We start from the raw sequence: 14,827 nt of genomic DNA on the forward strand, positions 1-14,827 counted from the left end.
ACACACACACACACACACACACACACACACACACACACACACACACACACACACACACACACACACACACACACACACACACACACACACACCCAGCTGTGTTCCCTCCCATCACTACATCATATTCAGTAGCAAAGACGGTTGATTTTTACTTGACCTTCTCTAACCTCCGTGAACAACTGATCGGAGAATGTTTGACTCCTGTCAGTCAAACGAACAAAGACTGAAAATAAAGATGGACAACGCGTCTCCACTTCCTCCCGCCGATCTACGTAAATTAAGCCACAATGCAGGAGCTGCCATCTTGTGCCGGTGACGTCACCTGGACACCAGGGGGCGATGGTGATGACTTGGCTTCACTTATGGGAGCCGTCACGTCGCACATCTATATTTACAGTCTTTGCAAGTGGTCTACGATGCTAATGAGAAATCAAGGCGCTAAGAATTTAATGACAATTAAGATTTTGTTGACTGCATGTGAGGGGAACATCATACTATACAAATCAGACATTTTTCATGATAATTGTAGTCGTTAATAACTATAATGTTTCCGTCTGAATCATGAAGGAAGGAGAGGGAACGCTGACGGAGTCTCACCGGTGCAGTCCTGGGTCTGCCACTCCAGACACTGGCCGTAGGGGAAGGAGATGACGTACGCCGAGGAGTCGACGCAGCGCCGGGCGCTGCCGCACCACATGCACTCCATGGCCTGGCTGGTGCAGTTGGCGCAGCTGGTGCGCAGAGCGCAGGGCGTCCGGCAGGGACGGGCGCTCGGACTCTGCGGACTCCCTGAGCGGCGGGACAGGAACAGCAGTTTAGATGGTGGACGAGAACATCTGGAGATGCTCAGAGTTTCCCCTTCGCAATAAGACTCTCACCGGCAGGCTTCTCGCAGATCAGGCCGTCCGCGGTGGCCGTGCAGGGGTTGGCCTTGAGTCCGGCCACGTGGGCTCGCTCCAGGTAGGCGCAGAAGCCCGAGTCGCTGGGCTCGCCCGGGGACCAGCGCAGGCTGGTGTTGGTGAAGGGCGACGCGTCCTCCCAGCCCCAGTACGACACGTTGATCTTCCTCAGGCCGACCCACGGAGACAAACTCTGCAGGAGGACAGACACAAGATGAGGCGCGTTAGACAAAAGATTAGTTTATTTTATATGTGTTTAAGGATTCGTTCCTCTTTGCTGGTTCTGTCAACCTTTTGGGGACGGTTGTTCCAAATTTTCATCCTCTGAATTTGAAAAAGTGTAAAAAGTTTTCCCTTTTCAGTTTCACACTCTGCAACTGCTGAGAAACTTGTGGCAGAAAATCTTGGACATGATTTAAATAGTAAAGTTATTATCAACATCAATTAATTATTATATAATTTTTAAAAATATTTATGGGCTTTAGAAGAACATTTATTGATCCCCTGTAGTTGAATATTAATTTGACACAACAGCACAAGGAATAAATGTGGTATAAGTGGGAAAATAAATATAATCCAAATTAAATAAAAATAGAAATATTAAACAATATTCAAACACAATATAGACTTATTCGATACATAATGCATACTGTACATCAAAATACATGAGCTCAACTACAGTTTTCAAGCAGCAGCACTTTCGAACATTTTAGGCCGAAGAAAAACGGGCAGAAAATGCAAATGATTTTCATTGATTTAGTAAAATCAATTTTAAATCAGCAAAGAAAATGAATCCTAATGAACCTCTTCTACTACTACTCCTCTTTTATTCTTTTGTTTTTTGTTTTAACAGGAACAAAGAACAATGAGGTCTAATTGTACAGTTTGCATGTTCACAAGAACAGTGTCCTAGAAACATTGGGAGGAAAAAAATGATAATACATATAATAATTAACAGCCCAGCCAGAGTTCTCACAGTGAAGCAGCTAGAAGAAGATAACTGAACAATGTTGTTGTACGTGAAAGTGGATCCTAAGATCAAACCTGCTTCAAATGACTGTTAATGGTTATAAAAGCAGAAACTCTTCAGATGCAAAGAATAAACTCGGTGCGGAGAGATTTTCAGAGGGAACCGTGATTAAAGCAGCTCGAATCGTTTTCTGACAAAACAAGTGAAGTTTATTTAATAATTGTGTGTAACGATGTTCGACTGGAGCGTCGAAAAGGTTCCCACGTCTTTCGGTCTTCAGATATCTGCTCAGCTTTGTCCCTGACGCTGCTCATTCACCTGGGAGCCTGGTGTCTGCGTGTGGTCGAACTCGTCTTTAAAAGAACATTATAACAACCCACGTTTGACTGACAAGCAGCCGCTCGTTTCTCCGACATCTGGGTTCAATTGGGCGACGAGAAGCGACGAAGCCGACGTTTGTGCTTCGTCCAGAGAGAATGATTATCTCTGTTTATTTTCTGTGCCTCGGCTTCATGGTGGAGTAAAACTATAAATATACATATATATATATATTTAAATATCCCAGTAAAAAGTTTCACTCCTTCTCTTTGTGGTGCTGTGAAAATATTTTTTTGGACACGTCTGAACTTTAAGGTTAGTCTGAAAATCAAACAGATGAGGCGAGCTTTTAAAATGTCTACATTATTTAGACATTGTAACATGTTCAGTCGTGGTATCAGCATCCGTCCAGAGTGATCCCATAACACCGACTGTCAAATATTAATTTCATTATTTTTCCCCCCATTCATTCAGAAACCCACTTGTGAAATAACTCAGTTTTTTTATGATCCGATGACGACACATTCCTCCACGTGTAATCATAAACATCTACAGATTCATCACGATAGAGAAACACATTGTTCTGGCCCTTTTATAACGAATCACACCGTCAGAGAAAAGCTGAATTATGTACAGTATCCTCATGTCATGTGATGAACTCTGGGGAGCGACACATCAGTCCACAGATGTTGCTCCGCTCTCTGCAGGTGATGGCTGAGATCACAACATTCAGATGCAGCAGCGTAATTGGAATTCATCTACACACAGTATGTACATGCTGTTGTCACCAATGTGCTGTGGAACTGTGGAAGAATTTCCATTTGTTTCCGTACGTAGCTTCATTACACAAGGGGCTGATGGAAAACAGACGTTATCCAACGATTGTTATGAAAGTATTTCGAGTATGAAATTCCCTCGATGTGTGTTCAACCGTTTCCTTGAGAGAGTTTCATGCTTTCTTTTTGCTTTTTTACTCCACCCACCTTGTCTTGCAGCTGGTGTTTGTGCAGCTCCTCCAGTACAAAGTTCACTTGTTTGTCCGTGAGCAGCGACGCGATGTTTCCTCCAAGGTTCTTACAGTAGTGCTGCGCGTTATCGTAGCTGTCTCTGCTGGAGTTGATGCTCAGGCAGGCCTCCTCCACGTGGTGCCAGCCCTCTCCACACAGCTGCCCTGCGCACGCACACGCACACACACACACACACACACACACACACACACACACACACACACACACACACACACACACACACACACACACACACACACACAGTTGCAGTTCGCACTTTACCAATGCTCTTGTTTGTCTTTTAATGCTAAATAAACATTTTACATAGTGTTTAAGTTAAAGCTACAGTGTGTAATGTTCACAAGAACTTATTCACAGAAATGTAATATCTTGAACTCTCTGTTCATATATGAGTTAAATATAGTTCCATGAGGTGGACCCGACCTCCGGGTGAGTCTCCATGTTTCTACGTCGTGTTGAATACGGTCGTTGAACTAAACGGTCCAGATTACGTTGCGTTCACGTTGAATTTTCAGACACTGCTGGAAACAGGAAATGGATTCAGCGGTGCGCCGCCATAAAGTGTCCCCTGTCGGTGCGGTTTGCAACTTTACCACCAGATGACGCCAGAAAATTACAAAAATTACAAGCTGGGGCTTTAAAAAATCCTTTTAAGAGTTGTGGCCACTAGGATCTCGATCCTACATGATGTTATTTCGTGGTCACGTAATTTTTTTCTTCATCTTACTAATGTCACCAGACGCGTTCTGTGCAGACAATTTAACAGGTTTAAGTAAAAGACTTCCCGTTAATGTGGTTGATGCATGATCTTATTAGACTGCATCTAGAGGAGGAGGATGTCATGTTTTGTGTTAGATCAGAGAAAACACTCTTGATTTGTTCTGGGCTGAATCATCAGTGACCAGAAAAGAATTTCCCAGAACTTCGAATCATGTGACGCACAGGATTTACCAAAGAAAGAGATGATGTGTAATGAAGGAGGTTTTACTTAACCAAGGCAGAGTACGACTGGCAGACAAGTCACCCATAAAGATGCATACACGCTCTCACTGTTCCTATCAGGGACGCTGTGATAGTCGAGAGGCCGCTTCAATCCACCAGGATGAAAGGGAGGAAGAAAAGTCATTCTGCCTCCACTGTGTTTATGTTGGACTCCAGGACTGATTATGTTCACAGGCCCGTAATGGCTTCCATCGCCAACCTTCTCATGCCAGGAGGGAAAGAAAATACCTACTTTCTTTCTTTCTCTATTTATTATTTTTCTCTTGAGCAACAGACAAACAGGCCGTTACCGAGGAGGAAGACGGATGAAGTGGAGGGAAAAGAGGAGAAGGAAAAATAAACACAGATTCGGTTGCAGCATTTGTGTAGAAGCAGAGATAAACACGTCATTTAGAATAATTAGTCATAACATGGTGACTGAGGAAAAAGGCCACGGAGGCGGAGCTAGTTCTCACTGGCCGAGTTCATCTTTGTCACTTTGTTCCTGCAAATCTTCACATCGAATCACAAAAACTTGCAAACCGCAGCCAACCGAGCGACCGACAGGGGACACTTTATGGCGGCGCACCGCTGATTCCATTTCCGGTTTCCGGCAGTGTCTGAAAATTCAACGTGAACGCGACGTTTTCTGGAGCATTTAGTTCAACAACCGTATTCAACACGACGTAGAAAGATGGAGACTCACCCGGAGGTCGGGTCCACCTCATGGAACTATATTTAACTCCTTCACAGTTGATTATACATATATCAACACACTTATGGACAATATATTACATTTCTGTGAATAGGTTCTTCTAAATATTACACACTGTAGCTTTAAATATGCAAATCATCTAATTTGATATAATTCGTGAAGCATAAATCTGAACATTAGATAAAACCAGGTTGCAAATTCCTATTTCATGTTGTCGACATATTAGAGTAAAGGATGAAGGACAGAGGGGATTTTGGACTCCATTAATCAGAAAATACTCTTTTTTTCTTCAGGAATAAGTTGTTGTTGTTGTTGTTGTTGTTTTTTAATCAGGCAGTGAATGATAAATGAACGGAACCCTCAGTGAAAACCAACCAAACAGAGAATATTGTAATATAATTGAACTAAAAGTAAGTTAAATACATTTGTGATGTCCAGGACAAACTCGAAGGCTCCGTCCTAAGAGTCACACACTAAAACTGTAACACATGGGAACAAGTTCCACTCATCATGATTTACTAAAAGTGTTTTTGTTGTTTGTTTGTTTTTTTTTAAAGAAAAACCCCTGAACTTTTCTGTCTCTGGTATCCTAGTTCTTAAGAATAAACAAGATATAGTGCAAAGATTATATAGTTCCTCTGTGTTACAGTGTACGCACGTTAATAAACAGCACGAATGTGACTGCTTTGTTGTGCGCCAGTGTAAAGTTAAAGTCAGAATAAAAAAGAAAACCTGCCTGAGCGGGAACGAAATTACGCCAATAACGTCAGAGCTCAACGTTAAAAAATATCAAAGATCTATGATTTTAATCTGTTTTGCCGCTCGTTTGACACGTACGGATGTTTGCAATATTCCGACGATGCACCAGTGTGAATTCTGGCAGAGAGAAAACGGCTGAAGGCGGCGGCGACGACCAGGAGCAACGCTGCACGTCACGAAGAGAGGAAGTGGACGTGTTGAGTCAGGAAGCTGAGAGGTTCACAGTGATGAGGCCACGACGGGATGTTTAATCAACTGAATTTGTTCAGTTTTGTGTCGTTGTTTTCTTTAGGCAATAAAAGCAGAGACATATTTTGCCTTGTTCATTTTACCTCGCCTTGACTCTGTAATCGTTCACAACAAAACAAGGATGGAGGAGGAGGAGGAGGAGGAGGGGGAGGGGGAGGAAGAGGAAGAGGAGGAGGAGGAGGAGGAGGGGGAAGAGGAGGAGGAGGGGGAGGAGGAGGAGGAGGAGAGGGAAGAGGAGGAGGAGGGGGAGGAGGAGGAGGAGGAGGAGGGGGAGGGGGAGGAAGAGGAGGAGCAGGAGGAAGAGGAGGAGGAGGAGGAGGAGGAGGAGGAGGAGGAGGAGAGGGAAGAGGAGGAGGAGGAGGGGGAGGGGGAGGGGGAGGGGGAAGAGGAGGAGGAGGGGGAGGAGGAGGAGGAGGGGGAGGAGGAGGGGGAGGAGGAGGAGGAGAGGGAAGAGGAGGAGGAGGAGGGGGATGTTCCAGGCTACAGGGGCTTTGATGAAGACAGAATAAAGGGAGCAAGCTCAGTACCATCGTCTGCCTGCAGCTACTGCAACCTGCCAGCTCTAAACCCAAACCAGCGAGCTAAACGTGAGCAACAGGCCACGAGACGTGGGATCATTTGTGGACTCGTGTTCCTTTCCCCCGAGTCAGTGGCAGCAGCAGAGTCGCACTGAGAGCAGCGGCTCCGGCTAAACGCTCACAGCGGAGGGCGACGACGCAGGATTCCAGTTTGTTAGTCGGCCCGAGTTTCCATATTCTGAATATCCAGTAAAACTTTTCTAATTGGCCTACTTCTCTTTGCGGCTGGGCGGAGTGTGTGTGTGTGTGTGTGTGTGTGTGTGTGTGTGTGTGTGTGTGTTGGGGAATGTGAATGTGAGCACGGCAGCGTGGACGTACGAGGGTGTTTACTTGTGAAGGCCTCTGGAAATACGCAGTTACGTCAGTTAGTGCGGGAACATGCAAATGTTTCTGAGGCTGAGTGTGTCGTGTACATGTTGTACTGTACTGTACGAAAACTATGAACGATTCGAGGGGATGATGATCGTCAGAGAGGCGTTACTGTGTCACTCTTAATAATCAACCAATCAATAAACAGCCTGTCAATCAAAAAAATAAAAAGATCCACGTGGCTTTTACAAAACTAAAATGTATGCACATGTGCATTTGTGAAACTGTTAATGTAAATGTCTGTGTGCGTGAGTGAGGAGAGTTGAGAAGTGAGGAGAGGAAGTGAGGAGAGGAGAGGTGAGGAGAGGAAGTGAGGAGAGGAGAGGTGAGGAGAGGAAGTGAGGAGAGGAGAGGTGAGGAGAGGAAGTGAGGAGAGGAGAGGTGAGGAAGTGAGGAGAGGAGAGGTGAGGAGAGGAAGTGAGGAGAGGAAGTGAGGAGAGGAAGTGAGGAGAGGAGAGGTGAGGAAAGGAAGTGAGGAGAGGAGAGGTGAGGAGAGGAAGTGAGGAGAGGAGAGGTGAGGAGAGGAAGTGAGGAGAGGAGAGGTGAGGAGAGGTGAGGAAGTGAGGAGAGGAGAGGTGAGGAGAGGAAGTGAGGAGAGGAGAGGTGAGGAGAGGAAGTGAGGAGAGGAAGTGAGGAGAGGAAGTGAGGAGAGGAGAGGAGAGGTGAGGAAGTGAGGAGAGGAAGTGAGGAGAGGAGAGGTGAGGAGAGGAAGTGAGGAGAGGAAGTGAGGAGAGGAAGTGAGGAGAGGAGAGGTGAGGAGAGGAAGTGAGGAGAGGTGAGGAGAGGAGAGGAAGTGAGGAGAGGAAGTGAGGAGAGGAGAGGTGAGGAGAGGAAAGGTGAGGAGAGGAAGTGAGGAGAGGTGAGGAAGTGAGGAGAGGAAGTGAGGAGAGGAGAGGTGAGGAGAGGAAAGGTGAGGAGAGGAAGTGAGGAGAGGAGAGGTGAGGAGAGGAAGTGAGGAGAGGTGAGGAGAGGAGAGGTGAGGAAGTGAGGAGAGGAGAGGAAGTGAGGAGAGGAAGTGAGGAGAGGAAGTGAGGAGAGGAGAGGTGAGGAGAGGAGAGGTGAGGAGAGGAAGTGAGGAGAGGAAGTGAGGAGAGGAGAGGAAGTGAGGAGAGGAAGTGAGAAGAGGAAGTGAGGAGAGGAAATAAGGAAAGAAAGTGAGGTGAGGAGAGGAAGTGAGGGAATAGGAAAAGAGAAGTATCCATCATTGGATGAGGTTTTTGTACTTCACTTCTTCTTTCACTCCTGAACTACTAACTCCTGACTATTTGTTTTCATACTGTACGTTTAAATGACTGAACATCTGGTTCTACATGATTGTTTCTATGTGAGTGTGTGTGCGTGTGCGTGTGCGTGTGCGTGTGTCCTCACCAGGCAGAGCCTGACACTCCTGCTGCGTCTGGTCCCACTGACAGTTGACGTTCAGGGAGCAGCTCCTGCAGTTGGCCAGTCGGAAACACTCCTGCTCTTCCCGCCGCTTACACCTGGACGAGTCTCTCACCGTCTACACACACACCAGACACACACCAGACACACGCACACACACGCACACACACATCAGAAGATACAACGTGAGCCGTCTTCTGCTGCTGATGTAATGAACTCTGAGAAATCGATGCGACAAAGACGACGAGTAAAATGTGAAAGTTGAGCGAAACAGAAACACAACATGCAGAGTGAAAAGAAAAAAATCAATATGAGGAACAGATTTTCACTGGGATGGACTTTTTATTTAATTTATTTTTTCCTCTTTGGATGTCCACACTACCAGAGGGTCTGACCTCCGACCTCAACCTGATTCAACCTGACCTGCGGCCAAACGACAGAAAAAAAAGGTCAAAAGCGTCAAAACGATACGCACATGACCCGTCCGTCTGGCTCCGTGCTTCCACAAGCTCAGCTGATGTTCAGACAACATGGAGGGAGGACGAGACAGAGACAGAGCGCCGCCGTGCTGCTGGGCCAGCTCCAGAGTCAGCTACACACACACACACACACACACACACACACACACACACACACACACACACACACACACACACACACACACACACACACACACACACACACACACACACACACACACACACACACACACACACACACACACACACACACACACACACACACACACACACAATCCAGTCAAGCGCACAAAACAACATGCAGAAACACACAAACAAAGACAGAGGAAGCAGAGGCGGGAGTAAAAACAGAGAAAACTAAATGAACTCAGTCACCGAGAGTTACTAATATAAACCAGACAAACTCTGAATCATCACCTCGGTCACAGAGGTTTTGTTTGTTTGTACAGTTTGTTTGTTTGTACAGTTTGCTGATCCCAGTGGAGACTCACCACGGTACAGTTGCTGGATGAGGAGATGCACTTCCTGTCCTCACACCACTGACAGCCCCACGTGTTGGCGGTGCAGCTCGCGCAGTCCGAGAAGCGGAAACACCGCTCGTCTGTACTGTCTGGAACACGAACACACAGACACACACACACACAGAGACACAGACACAGAGACACACACACACAGAAACACAGACAGACAGACAGACACAGACAGACAGACAGACAGACAGACAGACAGACACACACACAGACAGACAGACACACACACACACACAGAGACACACACACACAGAGACACACACAGAGACACACACACACACACACAAATATGTTTTACTTTTATTTTTGCCAAGAAATTTTGAGGCAGTTTAACTGTACATTGATTTAAAAAAGTCTTCCCTTCATTATTTCATTAATAATTCAGTTTCAGCGTGAACATGCAGCGAGCGGCCTGAAGCAGAAGACCTGCTACAGGAGGAGGAGGAAGAGGAGGAAGAGGAGGAGGAGGAGGAGGAGGAAGAAGAGGAGGAGGAGGAGGAGGAGGAGGAGGAGGAGGAGGAAGAGGAGGAGGAGGAGGAGGGTTTTTTCGGACCAGTAGTAATTACTTTAGAATTAGGTAATTGTTGCAGCATTGACCTTCTGTTCCCATAATTATGTTCTGCAAACTGACCCCAGAGGCGAATACTTGGGAGTAATTATGATTTTCATTGTCAAAATATTTGATCTTTTTTGGGGAAACACTCCTGAGTGATTGTGGTGAAACGTTTCAGGGAAACTGTTGACCTGAGAGAGAGAGAGAGAGAGAGAGAGAGAGAGAGAGAGAGAGAGAGAGAGAGAGAGAGAGAGAGAAAAGAAAAAGAAAGACAGAAGGATGAATCACGTGATCAGACAGTTCCAGTGGGACGCACCAGGTCGTGGGGGACACGTGGGACCAGGCAGCAGCAGCAGGTCCGGTGGTTCTGGTTCCCAGGGGAAACATCGAGCTCGGACCCAGTGGCAGCGGAGGCCCGGCCCGGCAGCAGCACACGCAGCCCGGTGAGAGAAGGCCCGGCAGGACGGGGGCGTGTAGACCAGGACGTCGTTCAGCAGGACGCCGGAAAAACCTCCAAAGATGAACATGGAGCTGAGGAGGGAAGTTTGAAAACTTGCTGTGAATCACATTTTTCACTTTTATTTTTATTATCAGCATCATATAGTCTATAAACAGATGATTTCAGAGCGTGGCGAAAAAATAAAACAAGAGAAAATAAAGAAAAACATTTTCCTCTCACTTTTCTAAAAAGGATTTTTAACAATGCTGACATAAAATATAACAAAAAATAAAATATATAAAATGAATGGGTCAAAAAAAGTGTCAAAACAAAACTGAAGATAAAACATCAAAAAGTATCAACCGTCTTATAACCATAAATAAAGATTGTCTCGTTTCCAATTCTCTCTATAAACTCATTTACGTTTACTTCTCAAATTGAAAGTTATGTTATGTCAATATTTGTATATGCTTGTCTATAAATCTATACTTTTGCTCCCAAACTCCAAGATCCAGTGGACACACATACAATAAATATCTTGGATTCTAAAGGAATAGTAATGGATAATAAATATGACATCGAATAACAAAAACCTTTCAAAACTGTAATATTTTAGCAAACAATGACTATGAGCCGAAGAGACTCTTCACACTTCATGTTTGTCGTTTGTTTTTCAACCAAACTATAAAATGTCCTGCACTGCAAAAAATTAAGCAAAAATAAAAATGTTTTTATGCAGAAGCTCGGAAAAATTCAGACGATGTGAAGATACTTACTTTCCTTTTTTTGAGGTTCAAAAAGAAAATAGCACAAGAGAACATTGAATGAGGAATTCAAGGTGCGTCAACTACAGCTGCTTTTCTTATTTCACTTTTTTATTTTCATTAATTATAATAACAGGTCTACACAGGCTTTACTTTGTAAGCAAGTGTGAAAATATGGTTATTCAGGGAATCGAAGAGAGTGAAGCAGGAGAAACATTCACAGAGATGAGAAGTGGCAGACACGCGACCCCCCGGTTCGTCAGCAGAGGGAGAAGAAGCGTCGAGGGAGAAGAGTAAACTAAGAACTAAATTTAACATCGAGATGAAGAGATCAAACCGTAAAAAAACATCTACGACCGAGACGACGGAGAAGAAAGTCGACGGAGACGCTCGGGGGACGCCGCGTGAAGACATGAAGTAGATGTAAAAATGTACCGAGGAATAATCCATCAGGAGCAGACGCATGAATATTACACTTGAGCTTAGAAATTGGAAGTGTACGCTGCTGAGGTGCCCTTGAGCAAGGCTCGAAATCAGGGACGCTGATTGAACTAATGTGGAAAGAGATAACTCACCCGTTGCTCACCACGGCAGAGTGTCCAAAGCGGTTGACGTCCCGGTGCAGCGCCGGTCTGGGGAGGACGGTCCACTCATCACAAGCTGTGCACAAACACACGCACACACACACACACACACACACACACACACACACACACACACACACACACACACACACACACACACACACACACACACACACACACACACACACACACACACACACACACACACACACACAGAGAGAGAGACACACATTTCTGAATGTGATAGTTTAACTTTCTGTGTCTTCAACATGAGACATGAGTAAATAAAGATGGACGACATGACGGCTCCTCAGAAGCCAAATTATCATGTTCGCCCCCTGGTGGCTGGCTGCGGTATAGGTCATTAGCCCCGCCCCCCTCCGTGTTCGCAAATGGAACATGGAACAGGTAGACTAGGGATGCACCGAAATGAAAATAGTCAGCCAAAAATAATGGAACCCGTGGCCGAATACTTGCCATACATGCCTTTTACTTTTTCCCCTTGATTTTCAAAGAAAATATCAATTACAAAAGAAAAATGTATTAATATTTTTTTTACATTCCAGCAGACATCATACCAACAAAGCACAATATAACAAAATAAATAAATTAGAACAAAATAACAAGATCTAGATGGCGACGCTGTGTCAGAGATAATTGGCCGGATCATACAACGGGAGGACGTGGGAATGGTCAAGTTCTTTAACAGCAAAACTATTTAAAAAAAATAGTTTTTCTCTTCTTTTTTACATATGTATATTTCTTTATTCAGTTTTTGCTTAAGACGAGCGAATCACTGGAGGGTGACTCACACTCACATCCCCGCTCCACTAATTCCATCCCAAGGAATAAGAAAGTCATTATCATCCTCAATTACCTTCTCACATCAGAACGAAGGCGATGAGGACAAAAGATGGAGGAAGATAATCTGGGAGACGACTTCATAAAGTGTCATCGTAAAGAACCTATCGGCTCTGTGTGTTTTACTGTTTGTGTTTTACAACTCTGATGTTTTAATGACCTCCTGTGTGCATCCATTATTTTAATATGGAAGTGTGTGTGTGTGTGTGTGTGTGTGTGTGTGTGTGTGTGTGTTGGTCTAAATGTCCCGTTCAGCCAGATGAGCGTTCCCTGAACGTAAGCGGCGAGTCGGCAGAGTCGGGGACTCGGGGACGGCAGGTTGCTAACGACCTCGTTAAGCCGCGGGCTAATTGGGAGCCCCTCGTTTAAGAGAGCGAGGGATGAGGCAGAGGGCGAGAGAGAGAGAGAGAGAGAGAGAGAGAGAGAGAGAGAGAGAGAGAGAGAGAGAGGGGGGGGGGGGGGGGTGTTTTAATCAACACCAAGAGGAATGAGTCCGTCACTAGCAGGGGTCAAAGGTCAGTCGAGGCTGAACAGAACTCAGGCGACACTGATGAAATCTGTCAGATCCGTTGTTATTGTTTTTATATATATATAAAAAAAATATGATGTCATATTCTGCAGAGAAATATTGAAAGAATGGGTTGATATTGCAGCATTTTGTTCATTTTAACAAGGCTTAGTTTTTTTTTTGTATTGAAACAAAAAGCTGGTTGCTGTGTCCCGATGCTTCTAATCTTTATGTTTAAATAAAAAAATGTTAACGGTCGGCTGTACAGTACAGACATGAGAGCGTCGTCGATGTCTCACTCCCTCAAGAAACGCATATTTCTCAATATGCCGACATTAGCACCAGTTTAACTGCTGATTGACTTATGTAAATATCACATTACCTCTCTAATGAAGGTGACATTGTGTTGGAGGAAGTGAACAGTGCTTTTGTTTTTCCTTAAATTATTAAAAATCATAGAAAACTTAACGGCTGATTGGTTGTGACTAACCCAAATCTGACCCTTGACCTCCGACCACAGCTACAAAAAAAAAACAACGTGCAGCTTCCAGTGACTTTTGATCTCTCACACACACACACACACACACACACACACACACACACACACACACACACACACACACACACACACACACACACACACACACACACACACACACACACACACACACACACACACACACACACACACACACACACACACACACACACACACACACACACACACACACACACACACACACTTTAATTTCCTGTGTAACTGTGTAAATAATGCATCATGGTGAGACACAGAGAGAAATCACGAGTCTCGATCGGAGCGGGCGGGCGGAGCGCGTTGATTGACAGTTTGATCTTATCTACACTAAACATCTTCCCAAACAACACCCCATCATGCCCTGGGCCTTTCACTTGGCTGCGCCATGTGTGTGTCAGGTGTGTGTTTGTGTGTGTTGCATCCGACAGTGTGTGGGTGTTTGCCTGTGGTGTGTCAAGTTGGAACGGACCGTGATTTTAATCAGAGTTCATTTCCCCCCCAAATCTAATTAGAAGTGGAGGAGGAGGGAGGAGGCGCAGGGTTGAAGGGAGAATTAAATCCAAATGAAAAGTGCCTTTCCGTGTCGACCTGAATCTAATGTGTGGCAGCAGAAGAGCGGGAGAAGCTAATAAACGCCACGTCGCCCCTCCAAGGTTAGCGCGGCAAAACAAAAACAAATTAGCGCTCGTCGGAAAAGAAAAAACCAAACGTCGGCTCGCAGTGAGCGAGCGGGCGGGCCGGGAGGAAATGAAAGACGAGCAAATGAAGACACGACGAGGGAGGGAAGGATGGAGAGAAGCGACTTCCACAGGTGGAACTAATTAATTATCTCCTGGAGAGACGAGCGCGAGGGCAAAGAGGAGACGGGAGATCTTCCTGGAAAGAAATTCCAGAGGAATCTGCTGCTCCTTGTGTAGATGAGTTTTAATTAGAGAAGAAGAATTTAAAGAAAATGAACACAATAAAACTTTTGCCTGAACATAAAAAGTTAAGTATGAAATTCAACAATTGTGAGGAACAATGTCGTGACAGCAGGTGGATCTCCGTCAGGTGAAGATCATTTCTGTTATTTCAGTTATTCTTAAGTTTTGCAGACTGGATATTAACAGCTACTCACAGAGCAAAGTCCACAGAACAAGTCTGGTCTATATTCTATTTTACCACCGGATCATTTCCCCAAAAAGCTCCGACGTGATAAAAACAGCTTTACAGCTGCAACTTCACCAAGAGCCACGTTTAATTAGAAGTAAATTACAGAAGCGTTTTCCACAAAATTATAAAGTGAAATTGAAGGAAAGTAGTTAAAAATGAAATGATCTGTAAAA

General features: G+C 45.0%; 1 protein-coding gene across 6 annotated transcripts in view; it reads right to left on the minus strand.

Moving 5' to 3' along the window:
- Nucleotides 1–14,827, minus strand: part of atrnl1a (attractin-like 1a) — a 148,908-nt gene that overhangs the window by 104,189 nt on the left and 29,892 nt on the right. For 5 of the 6 annotated variants that reach the window (XM_035605644.2, XM_035605651.2, XM_035605646.2 and 2 more), the window contains 8 exons: nucleotides 11,590–11,674; nucleotides 10,128–10,342; nucleotides 9,220–9,338; nucleotides 8,725–8,841; nucleotides 8,235–8,367; nucleotides 3,171–3,358; nucleotides 879–1,092; nucleotides 598–789 (listed from right to left, as the gene is read on the minus strand). In XM_035605644.2, coding sequence (XP_035461537.2) covers nucleotides 598–789; nucleotides 879–1,092; nucleotides 3,171–3,358; nucleotides 8,235–8,367; nucleotides 8,725–8,841; nucleotides 9,220–9,338; nucleotides 10,128–10,342; nucleotides 11,590–11,674 — 1,263 coding nt within the window. The remainder of the gene's footprint in view (nucleotides 1–597; nucleotides 790–878; nucleotides 1,093–3,170; nucleotides 3,359–8,234; nucleotides 8,368–8,724; nucleotides 8,842–9,219; nucleotides 9,339–10,127; nucleotides 10,343–11,589; nucleotides 11,675–14,827) is intronic. The other variant, XM_035605647.2, reaches the window with a different exon arrangement.

This window comes from Scophthalmus maximus, chromosome 10, assembly GCF_022379125.1.
Source record: "Scophthalmus maximus strain ysfricsl-2021 chromosome 10, ASM2237912v1, whole genome shotgun sequence".
Taxonomy (NCBI): domain Eukaryota; kingdom Metazoa; phylum Chordata; class Actinopteri; order Pleuronectiformes; family Scophthalmidae; genus Scophthalmus; species Scophthalmus maximus.